At 48.0% G+C, this 12481-nt stretch overlaps 1 protein-coding gene across 4 annotated transcripts in view; it reads left to right on the forward strand.

Annotated features, from left to right (window-relative positions):
- The window catches only part of trrap (transformation/transcription domain-associated protein), a gene marked incomplete at both ends in the record, with an annotated part of 72742 nt that overhangs the window by 18732 nt on the left and 41529 nt on the right, over nt 1–12481 (forward strand). For 2 of the 4 annotated variants that reach the window (XM_080542210.1, XM_080542211.1), the window contains 15 exons: nt 212–308; nt 491–612; nt 2298–2468; nt 2584–2652; nt 3593–3613; nt 4601–4720; nt 5251–5370; nt 5682–5846; nt 5994–6175; nt 6680–6878; nt 8860–8988; nt 10335–10601; nt 10844–11050; nt 11891–12049; nt 12251–12391. In XM_080542210.1, coding sequence (XP_080398336.1) covers nt 212–308; nt 491–612; nt 2298–2468; nt 2584–2652; nt 3593–3613; nt 4601–4720; nt 5251–5370; nt 5682–5846; nt 5994–6175; nt 6680–6878; nt 8860–8988; nt 10335–10601; nt 10844–11050; nt 11891–12049; nt 12251–12391 — 2169 coding nt within the window. The remainder of the gene's footprint in view (nt 1–211; nt 309–490; nt 613–2297; nt 2469–2583; nt 2653–3592; nt 3614–4600; nt 4721–5250; nt 5371–5681; nt 5847–5993; nt 6176–6679; nt 6879–8859; nt 8989–10334; nt 10602–10843; nt 11051–11890; nt 12050–12250; nt 12392–12481) is intronic. The other 2 variants (XM_080542212.1, XM_080542213.1) reach the window with 1 other exon arrangement.

Here is a 12481-nt window from a genome sequence, read left to right on the forward strand (position 1 = left end):
TAGGGGGACACGACTGCCGCTGCTGCCGCCATGGCAACAGGGTTAACTCTGTCGCCATGGGAGCTAGCACCGGACGCGGCTGGACTGGGTTGTTTTTAGATATTAAATACATAATAAGGCAGTTGCCTTATTGAGTTGTCCGTTGAGACAGTTTGCGTAAGTACTGAGGCGTCTCTTTCAATCGTATTGATCCGCCTGTGTGTTTGTCCAGCTGCTGAACCTGTGTGAGGCGGAAGACGCTGCCCTGATGAAGCTGCCCTGCTATAAGAGTCTGCCCTCACTGGTGCCCTTACGCATCGCCGCCCTCAGTGAGTACCTGGGAGTTGTAGTCCTGACCATGTCGACGCTCACCACAGCAGCACAGAAAACACAACAACCCATCACCAATCAAAGGATATTTTGTTACACAGTTTGTCAGTGTGTTGCCCCCTTATTGATCAGAAGAAAAACAGCAACGAAATTGTGTTTTGTGTCCTTCTGTGTGTTGTAGATGCTCTGGCTGCCTGTAACTACCTGCCCCAGTCCAGAGAGAAGATCATCGCTGCCCTTTTCAAAGCCCTCAACTCCACCAACAGTGAGCTGCAGGAGGCAGGAGAGGCCTGCATGAGAAAGGTCAGTAACTACACGCCTGCCTCTTAATTCTTCTTTCCTCTAGCATTATGACTGCCAATGGGCCCTGGTCCGAGCATCGATTACTTTGTCCTGCTTTGACTGATGGAGAGATGATTCACGTACTTAGTCAAATGTAGTTGTTGTAAGCAGGGATGCTCCGATCTGGATTTTTGGGGCCGATACCGATCACCGATTTGTTTCCTCAAGATCAACCGATACCGATACCGATTTTTTTTAAATACATAACTGACTGGATAGCCTAAATATTTTTTGCTTTTTAGACAAAAGTTTTGATCCATTAGGCACCAAGCAAACGCAGACCCATTTTTATGGCATAGTAAAGGTCTGGCCTATCACCCAGTTAGGGCCTGAAGCCCAAGTCAGTCGATATGGCTGTATAAAAGACATCATAAACGTGGCCTTCATGGTTTACATACTGTTACGTCCTCCTATGTTTTCTGTTCAGTTATCTGTCTTCCCCAGGAAAAAAAAAAAAAAAGAAGAAAAAAGATCGGTTTTTGCGATCGGCCATTTTTGCCGATCACCGATCGAGTCATTTGGAGTGAAATCGGCCGATTTAAATCGGTGGCCGATAAATCGGAGCATCCCTAGTTGTAAGTCGCTTTGGATAAAGGCGTCTACTAAATGCCAAAAACTCTATCTATTTTATTCACTGTTTTTATTATTCTTATTTACATTTTTCTTTGGATTGTATTATAATGCTTATCTTTTCGGTCACCCTGCCGTCCTTCTTGATACACCTATCTCTATCCTTCCACACTGACCTCTACCCCCTCCCTCCTTCCATATCTCTATCTATCCTTCCTCCCATCCCTGTACCCCTTCACACCTTTCTCTATCCTTTCATTTTCCTCCCTATTCTGTCCCCATCCTTTCTTCTGTGCCCTGCTAACACTAATGAGCGTTGCCAGGTGGCGATCGATACAGGATGGAGTGTTTGTTCTTTAGTGGAAAATGAATGTGGCTGCGATGCATCATCACCCTCTCTCTCTCTCTCTCCCCCTCCCCCTCTCCCTCTCCCTCTGTTATAGCCCTCTCTTTATCATTATCTCTCTCGGTATGACCGGCCCTGCCCTTATTGGAGTGGCCTTTCGGTGTTAATGGAGACACAGTGGATCCTGAGCTGTTTACTGAGCTGGGGGGTTGACAAGGCTAGGTCTAATGTACAGAGAGAATATGAGTTGTGGTGAGAGATGGTGATTCAATTTTAGGCCTTGGAACAGAGAACCCAATTTATTTCTAGTTTTCTAATGCTGGATATGGGGCCTGAGGTTGCACTATGTTATGGGTTTCAGAATGACTATGTACGGCAGACTTTTTAGGTGCTGAGTGCAAAACACCCACCCAGATTGTCCTCAGGCATGTTCAGTGTTTAAATGAATGGTGATTTGTTTTGTCCCCCACGTTAAAATCGGGGAGGGTACTGTAGATCTGTCTCTGTCCGTTCATATGTCACACGCGATACCTCAGACACCACTGGGACAATTGACGAAATGGGGTGTTTTACCATAGAGATCTGGTATTTATGAAATTACACTGATTGGCATAGTAAATATAGTATAGCTATAGTAAACAACTGAAATTCAAAAATTACACTGATTGGCTGTGGGCTGTTTACTCTAGATCTGATTTTAATTAAAAGTATTGTGTTTGTTTTGCGACAGTTCCTGGAGGGTGCCACTATCGAGGTGGACCAGATCCACACTCACATGCGCCCCCTGCTGATGATGCTGGGTGACTACCGCAGTCTGACACTCAACGTAGTCAACAGACTGACCTCCGTCACACGCCTCTTCCCCAACTCCTTCAACGACAAGTTCTGTGACCAGATGATGGTAAGGAAATGGCGCCGTTTGAAACCACTGTTTTGAAACAGACAAAACATTTTTAGGTTGCACTGTGTGTGTTAAAAATTGTTTTATTGTTAATCCTGTTAATCCTGTTTCTCAGCAACACTTGAGGAAGTGGATGGAGGTGGTGGTGATAACCCACAAGGGAGGTCAGCGCAGCGATGGCAGTGTGAGTATGAGCTAGCCCCTGTTATTCCCCATTCTGAGCTCAGGGGATAGAACTGACTACTGGCATCTTACTGAGTGCTAAGTCCCACATCAACAGCTAAGTGGCCATGTAATACCAACACCTATTGAGCCGCCCCCCATGCCCATACACACACACATACACACATACACACACACACACACACACACACACTCACTTTTTCTAAACTCTCGGGCATCAGTCTGGCCACCCCAGATGAGAAGTGAGTGGCCATATTACAATCAATGATTAATTAGGCGCCAGGCTCCCAGTTCTGGGCCCAGTGCTGCGTCTGCTTGTTATCTCCCCGACAGATAACCTTGTAAGGGGAAAGAAAAGGTGAGAGGAAGAGGCAGCCTGTTCCGCAGAAACAGCATCCATTATTCCCTCCTTTTTCCTTTCTCTGCTCCTCAAACGGCGCCATAATTAGATGCAAATTGGCACTCTGTTCCCCCGCCTCTCCACTTCCCTTTGAGCGTCTGACAGCAGGGCCGCCGTTGACGATGAGCTTGGGGTCACGGGGTCACCCACAGAGATTTAACCAAATTCTGCTCTGGAATCATCCATCTGAGCAGTCAAGCCATGTATGTCTGTATGTAGCTGGGCGGTGAAGAGTTTAGGCTACCTCTAAAATAGCAGGATTATTCTCTAATGTAATATTTTGCTCTCCCCTTCCATATCTGTGTATGAAAATTAAAGCTATTTAGAGTCTTGGGGTTCCAGACTGGATCTTAGCTCCTCTTTGTCTCATAATAATAATTATAATTTGGCCGCACACACACACTACCATACCATCCACGCCATACCATCCCTCATCCACCCATCCCCCCCCCCCCCCCCCCCCCCCCCCCACACACACACACAGACACACACACACACACTGCTTTGCTGACTCTTTCCATTGTCTTCCATTCCGGCACAGCCTGCATTGGAGGGAGTCGAGGTGAGACTGGGTCCTGTGTTGCGCCCCCTGTTGGTGACGCTCCATCACTGTGGTTGTGGTTGAACCGTAGTTGAACTGTTGTGGTAGTGGTGATTGGTGCTGGTGGTTTGCCCTGTATTTCTGTGTACATGTCTGTGTTCCTGTTTGGGCTCCGGGACACTACACTGTGTGCTCCCTAGGTGGTACAACCCCCCCGCCCCACCATCTTTCATTTCATTCCAAGAACTTTGTTAAAGTTGTTAAAGTTGTTAAAGTTGTTAAAGTTGTTGTTATTAGTTAACAGTACAATGTCTTCAGGGTAACAGCTAGTGCCATTTAATTATTTTGAATATGCAGATTTTTATATGAGATGGTATAAAAGGTGCTGGATAGTAAGTGTACCAACAGCCTTATAGAGCGTCTGAAACCCGACGACTGTATGATAATATATTAAATGCACTACGCAGCCTCCTTAACCCCACCCATCCATATCTCAACAACCATGTCTTCCCTTGTGACATCGCTTCCACATCCCTGGAAGTGGCTCTCTCCATTTAGGAAAGCCCAGGCTGCATCTCTACTGTCTGAAGTATTCTCCTCCCCTCATCTCCTTTCCTTGATCTGCACAGATCTAAAAGATATGGAGGAAAAGCAACTGCCTGTCTGGGTAGGCATCCAGTGTTTCCCATACAGGGTGAGACTGTGGTCACTAGTGCCCCCCCCCGCTGCTCCGACCAATACGTGGTCTACCTGCCACAGTCTCACAAAATCCTGTGGGAAAACACTGCGCATCCATTTCACCATTGTCCCATATCCATATCTGTGCAGAGGAAGGGAAGGAGACGAGGAGAGGAGGCCACTTTAGACTTTCGAGACGCACCCGCTTGTCTCTCCACAGTGACGGCACATCAAGGCTGTCTGTCTGTCTGTCTGTCTGTTCCAAGGTGAGGGCAAAGTGGTATTGATTCTAACCGTATAATGCGTTCTCCCTCCCCCACCCCTCTGTAGGAGATGAAGATCTGTTCGGCCATCATCAACCTGTTCCACCTGATCCCCGCCGCGCCCCAGACCCTGGTCAAGCCTCTGCTGGAGGTGGTGATGAAGACGGAGAGGGCGATGCTCATAGAGGTACAGCTCCCCTGGGTTACAAGCTGCCACTAATGGAAACATTGTTTATCTGTCTAGAAACCTAACTTACTCATACCCCCCCCCTCCCCAACCTACTCCTAAACCTACTCTTACACCCTCCCCCCAACCTACTCATTCTCCTCTCTCTCTCTCTCTCTCTCTCTCTCTCTCTCTCTCTCTCTCTCTCTCTCTCTCTCTCTCTCTCTCTCGTGTCTATTTCATCACCTTAGGTGTTACATTTCCATCTTTTCTGATTTTCTGTGGTACGCTTCAGCTTCAAATGTCAGACCATAAATCTCTGTCATGGTTAACTGTCTCAGCTTCCCTAACGTTGTTACCAGGGCTTCTCAGTACGATTAAGGCTGTAATTAAGTTTTGTCTGCGTTTTGTCAGGGGGGGAGGTAATGTTCCTTTGTGCAATTACATTGCTCGATATTAGTGGGTGCATTTTCACACGTCTGTGTCTGTGAGTGTGTGTGTGCGCGCCTGTGCGTGCGTGTTTCCTTGACTGTTCTCCTACGCTCCTCCAGGCTGGCAGTCCGTTCAGGGAGCCGCTAATTAAGTTCCTGACGCGTCACCCGTCCCAGACTGTGGAGCTGTTCATGATGGAGGCCACTCTCAACGACCCCCAGTGGAGTCGCATGTTCATGGTGAGACGGCACCACACACTCTCATGATTCACTCTTTTCATTATTTGCCTTTCATACCTTGAAAAATAGTCTCCCACAAAGTCTAGCAATACTCTGTTCCATCTGTGTACAATAAGTGCTAGGAAGATTTTGCACCACTGTGAATGTGCGTGAATGGGTGAATGAGGCCGTTGTAAAGCACTTTGGAGCAGCAAAAAAGGCGCTATATAAGTGCAGTCCATTTAACATTTCATTGTATGCCATCAAATGAGATGTTGATTTGTTGTTACCGGTGTGCCTTCCTCCTCACCTACTCCACCGTTGTGTTGTAGAGTTTCTTGAAGCACAAAGACGCCAAGCCCCTGAGGGACGTACTGGCCTCCAACCCCAGCCGCTTCGTCCCCCTACTGGTCCCCGCTGGTACTGCTGCCACCGTCCGACCCGGGTCCCCCTCCACTAGCACCGCCCGGCTGGACCTGCAATTCCAGGCCATCAAGGTGAACATGCACACAAATTCCCAGAGGAAGGCCAGACTGATTTGACAGATTCACAATATTCCAGCCTCAGTTGAATGTGTAGAATGCGAGACTCTGTTGCCAACTGTCGCCAACTTGTTTGTCATCTTTTCTTCCTCCTTCTCTCAGATCATCAGCATCATCGTGAAGAACGAGGAGGGCTGGTTGGCAGGGCAACACTCCCTGGTCAGCCAGCTGAGGCGAGTCTGGGTCAGCGAGGCCTTCCAGGAGAGACACCGCAAGGACAACATGGCCGCCACCAACTGGAAGGAGCCCAAGCTGCTGGCCTTCTGCCTGCTCAGCTACTGCAAGTACGTACCGCATACTGACCTCTACTGCAGACACCAGGCACACTGCCGCACACTGCCACATCCATTCTTATGGGGTTTTGGCAATCAGTGGTTCTTCAATCCTAACTCCAGTGTATCCCACAGGATTTTGTGAGACTGTGGTGGGTGGAGTACGTAAAAAAAAAAAAGAAAGAAAGAAAAAAAAAAGTCCAAAGCAGAATTGGTGACTGCCCGAGCTCCGGCCTTTCCGCCAACCTGCTTGAACACTTTCCGTGAGCAATGCAGAGAAATGAGCTTAAAAAAAGAAAGAAAAACAGTGCTAAAAATACTTAAATACTTTAAGTATTAAATTGATAAAATTATGGTGGCCCGCCACAGTCTCGTCTATGTATGGGAAACACTGCGAACACTATACGTGTTCATAGCTTGACTATTCATGCAAAACACTCTGTTGACGTCAACCATGACTGGCAGTGTTTTTATTATTTACTGTCCATCTCTGGCATTGCGTTGCCCTCCCTCCAGGCGTAATTACTCTGAGATCGAGCTGCTGTTCCAGCTGCTGCGGGCGTTCACGGGCCGGTTCCTCTGCAACATGACCTTCCTCAAAGACTACATGGAGGAGGAGATCCCCAAGAACTACACCATCGCCCACAAACGAGCCCTCTTCTTCCGCTTCGTCGAGTTCAACGACCCCCACTTCAACGACGAGCTCAAAGCCAAGGTGCTGTCTATGACCCTGTTCCTTTGCCCTGGCTGTAGTCGTCTAATGAGTTGTTTCCCCAACTTGAGTCCTTTCTGAGTCGGTAAGGACAGTGTGACCTGTCTTTCAACCCCTCTACATTGAGTGAGTGCCTTATCTGCCCCTACTGCGGGCATTAGGCACACAAGGCTTGTTTTGAGTCAAGGCAGGGCTGTGGCAGCTGGGCTGTGGCCAGTACTGGATTTGGAGCATGGCGCTGTCAACCTTCCATAATGCAGCCACGGGCCGAGCCTGACACACAACAGCACTTCTGAATATGCACAGGTCATCTGGAATGGGCTACACTGACACACTCCAACAGGCAGGCGATGGCAGCCAAACACACACACACACACACACACAAAATGACACAGGCAAATACACACACACACAGACCTGGCTATAGGAAGTGTGTCATACATAATGTAGATGGCATCAGCTGTTAAGATGGACATTTAAATTGAGTATAGGTTTGATGAGAACAAATCGACAGTGAGAAAATAAAGCCCTTCAATTTCACCAGCTCATTATGCACTCATTCCCCTGCTGAAATGCAGCGGCTTAATTTCTAGCGTTGTAGAAATAGTTTCCCCTTGCTGAATTCTGCTCATATAGTTATTTTCCCCCTAATCGCCTTCCTCTGGCGAGTAGCAGATGCTGGTGTCTGTCTGTGTGTGTGTGCGTGCGTGCGCACTGCCTCCACTGACACTTTTAAATAATTGATTCAAGCATTTTCCTGGAAACCCAGAAGTTTGGAGCACCAGGCATACAGAGTAAATATTTCAGTTTAAACTAGAGCGAGAACTGTGGTGAGCCTCCACATCTGATATAGACAGATATAGTTCATGTTGTTCTGCTGTGTCTATACTTGGCTGGTCAAAATGACCTCTCCAAAGAAGAGGTTTTCGATTTTGGAAAATGAAATTTTTTTTCTTATTCTAAATAGAAATGGTTGAAATGTTGAAACAGGGGCATGGTGACATCTTTGTTGTTTCAGCCACCCCCCTGCCCCTCCCATCTACTCGAAGCTCCAGGCCCAAACCTGCTAACAGAGATGTTTCCACAGCTGGACGTTTTTAGCATAATGCATATTCCTGCCACCTCTCTCTCCTGAGGTGCTGTCTGCTGTAATGGATAATGCTAATGTCACTGTGGTGTATATGCACACACACACACACGCACACACACACACGCACCCTTCTCAAATGTTAGGCAGAGTAAAAAGGTTTGGGGGTAATGAAGGAACACCTGGAGAATGAGCTCTACCAACCTAGCTTTCTGTCACTCTCGCTCGCGCACGCACAGACACTCACACACAACCACACACACACACACACACACACACACACACACACGCACACACACACCCTAAGCAAAGCTACAGGGAGACACCAATCATCCAATGTCATTAGAGTAATGCGCGGCGACGACGTCTCAGTGATTGATATCAGAAAGTGTCTGAATTAATGGAAACGGACGAGTTTGAATGAGAGAGCGGCGCGTTTTGCATTTTCAGTCATGTGCGTGTGTGTTTTCATGGCAGGGCTGGAGCATATGCTCCCATATGATGTCTCCATTGAACAATGTCTTGCCTTTAGGATGATTTATGGAAAGGAGAATGCATTAACAGATAGTGTTTAATAAATGCAGTCGTTAGCTCATAATCTGGTTGTTTTACTCTTGACTGCTTTATCATACTTTTGTCTACCATTGGTAGATTCTTACTTTAGATATCTTTACCGTATAAAGGCTTTTAAAAGTCTCTGTTTTTTTTGTTTTGTTTCGGTTTGTAAGGGTTTTCTAGCTGGCAGTCAGATTGCAATCTTTTCTCACCTCTTTTGAATGTTTTACTCTTGTTTTTATATGACATTAACTGTCCACGTCATTCAAAAGCACTTCTGTCCTGCCTCTGGTGTACGTAGCGTCTGTACAGTGGTTAAAGCCTGTGTCTGCCCTGCGTCAGGTGTTACAGCACATCCTGAACCCGGCCTTCCTGCACAGCTTTGAGAAGGGGGAGGGGGAGCAGCTCCTGGGCCCACCCAATCCAGAGGGAGACAACCCTGAGAGCATTACCAGTGTCTTCATCACCAAGGTAACCAACCGGCTCTCTGAGTCACTGCCGCCCCCCCCTCGTCTCCCCTTTCAGCTGTCTACATTCTTCACTTGCCACATATCCCTTTCTCCTACTCTCTGCTCTCATCTCTCCTCTCATTCAACCCCTCATCATTCGTCCATCTTACTCTCCCTCTTTCTCTATCTCGCACATCCTCTTTTCCCTTTTTCTCCTCATCTATCGCCCATTCCCCCCCCCCCCCCCCCCCCTCTCTCGTCTAATGCTGCCGCTCTTTTCTCCTCTCACCCCCCTCTCCTCTGCTCTCATTGCCTGCTCCATTCATCAGACCAGACTGTAATGGCGTAGTCTGCCTAGTAGAAATGTCACAGCGTCACTCCAGTAAAGGTCAGCCTGTTTGTTGTGTTGGGGAGGATCAGATCACAGCCCTGACTAAAGGCTGGTACACACATAAAGATTTTCTAAATCTTAACAGATTTTTTTTATCAGAGACCCCCACGCATGAAGATGAAAAATCATGGATTGAACAGTTTTGATCGTATTGTGTATGGTGTGCTCCGATATTCCCAATACAGCACACCACATACATAAAGATCTGTCCTACGACAGTCTAGAATCTCGTCCCCCAAGCCAGAAATCTTGCGTGATCAGTGTAGTAGTACCCTGACTGACCTGTACGAGGCAGCCATGTGCGACAGGGGAAATAAAGTACAGAAGAACGAAAAGAAGAAGTCAGCTCGCTTCTTGATTGGCTACATTCCATTCCACAACACAATCGGACTCAGGACTTGTCAATTTCGCCAACACACAAGGACTTTTGAACGTAAATATTGAACACGTTTAATATTTACGATTGTCGCCCCCGACCATTTTCCGAGCAGATTGTTGGGAGAAATTGACTCTTAACACACCTCACACCACAGGATAATCTTGTAGGATAATCATTAGAGCCATCCGATAATTGGGCGTTTGCTGTCCTTGGTCGGAAGAGTGGAAATCGGGCCAAAATCGGCCAGATTATCTTTATGTGTGTACCAGGCTTAACACCAGGCCTAATGGCTCTGATTCGGTTTGGTAAGAAGCTAATTTCCTCCCCACGCTCTCATTCTACCCCAGGGGAGAATTAAAGTGTTTGAGAATCTTACAACAAAAAAAGCCACCATAGCAAAATCCCTACCCACACATTCAATCGGATTAGTTCTTTTTGTTTTATTTTATTTAAGTCTTCAATGATTCAAAGCCTAATATAGAGGTTCCCATGATTAGAACACCCGTGTTTAGATATGAACTAAACAAAAGGGAACGACAAACGCTCAATAACACTTATGTTGTAAGAGATTAACTGTAACCCTCCCCTCTCCCCTCAGGTTCTGGATCCAGAGAAGCAGGCGGACCTGCTGGACTCTCTGCGTATCTACCTGCTCCAGTTCTCTACTCTCCTGGTGGAGCACGCCCCCCACCACATCCACGACAACAACAAGTCCCGCAACAGCAAGCTGCGGCGCCTCATGACCTTCGCCTGGCCCTGCCTGCTGCCCAAGGCCTGCGTCGACCCCGCCTGCAAGTACAGCGGCCACCTGCTGCTGGCTCACATCATCGCCAAGTTCGCCATCCACAAGAAGATCGTACTACAGGTGATGGGAGGGAGGAAGTTGGGAGGGAGGGGCAGAAGGGGATGGAGGGAAAGAAGGAGGAAGGAAGGAAAGTAGGCAGGCAGGCATGCTCCCAACGGGAGCTAATCCGCTGCATCTAATCGTTGTTTTACCAGTGTTTATATTTATTTGAGCTGATAATGTTTCGATTTTAGACCGTCATGGTTTTTGTCTGGTATTCAAGACACGTTATTTACTGTGTGCGTGCGTGTGTGTGTGTTTAGGTGTTCCACAGCTTACTTAAGGCCCACACCATGGAGGCAAGGGCCATCGTGAGGCAGGCCATGGCTATCCTGACCCCGGCCGTGCCTGCTCGCATGGAGGACGGCCACCAGATGCTCACACATTGGACACGCAAGATCATCGTAGAGGAGGGACACACCGTCCCACAGCTGGTCCACATACTGCACCTCATCGTCCAGCACTTCAGAGTGAGTAGTCTCACACACACACACACACACACACACACACACACACACACACACTAATCTGTTGCTACACTAGCACTTTATTCAGAAAAGAGAGGTCTTCCTTTGCAGTTGCTCATTCCATTTAACTAATCATCGTCATGATCATGATCACCGCATATCACCATAGTAGATGACAGGACATGACTGTAGACTGAATGAATCTCCATTTCCGAAACTGCACGGACATGCAGCTCCCAGTGGCTGAGATGACTAATGTCTAATCTAATCACGCATCATCATAATTACCCTGGAGAGTTGAGTGTGTATAATGACCGACTGTGGAGAGTGTGTGAGTGTGAGCTGATGGACAGGGCTCAGCTATTCAGCCTCCACAGCCCCACCGGGGGCTACGAGAGTCCCAGACTCCCATCAGGAATAATTACACTCAATCTGATAGGCGGGTAATATCCTCTGACAATGTCGAAAGCCCGTCATGAATCTCTACAGATTTTTCGCTCGTTTGAGTGGTGTGTGAGAGTTCGCTCCTGACTATTTGTGGTGGAGTGTAATTGTGGGTGTGGGTGTGGGTGTGGGTGTGGGTGTGGGTGTGGGTGTGGGTGTGGGTGTGGGTGTGTGAGAGCACTTCAGAACTATGTGTGTGCTGTCAATTGTTGTTGTGTATATGATTGTTTGTGTGATTTTTGTGTATTTTGAATAACCTGTGTTGTTCTGAGCTCATTGACAACAATCTACACACTTCTGTGTTACCAGTATCCACGTTCACACCTGTGGTCTTATTAGTATGTATGTCCACATGGGTGGTCTAATCATGTATGCCCACCGTGCCTTCCTGTCCCCCAGGTGTACTACCCAGTGAGACACCACCTGGTGCAGCACATGATCAGTGCCATGCAGCGTCTGGGCTTCACCCCCAGTGTCACCATCGAACAGAGGAAGCTGGCCGTCGACCTGGCCGAGGTCGTCATCAAGTGGGAGCTGCAGAGGATCAAAGACCAGCTGGTTAGTACTAGAGACACACACACACACACACACCAGATGTGTACCCCGCTCCCCTTAACAGGATTGTAGAGATTTCTGTATTGATGGTGATCGATAAAGGGACTGACATTCTCTCTATCTCCACCTCTCTCTCTCTCTCTCTCTCTCTCTCTCTCTCTCTCTCTCTCTCTCTCTCTCTCTCTCTCTCTCTCTCTCCTGCAGCCGGAGTCGGAGGGGGAGCCGGTGGGCAGTGGCGAGGGGACCAGTGCTGGGTCTGGAGGGGTGAAGAGGGGTCTCTCTATGGACGCGGCAGTGGGGCAGGATGTCAAGAGGTTCCGCACCGCAACCGGAGCCGTTGGCACGGTAACGACACCAAAAACACCAGTAAGAGCACACACACACACACACACACACACACACACACACACACACACACCTTCTCCTTTACCGAAA

The sequence above is a fragment of the Nansenia antarctica genome (assembly GCF_963989245.1).
Source record: "Nansenia antarctica genome assembly, chromosome: 11".
NCBI classification, from domain to species: Eukaryota; Metazoa; Chordata; class Actinopteri; order Argentiniformes; family Microstomatidae; genus Nansenia; species Nansenia antarctica.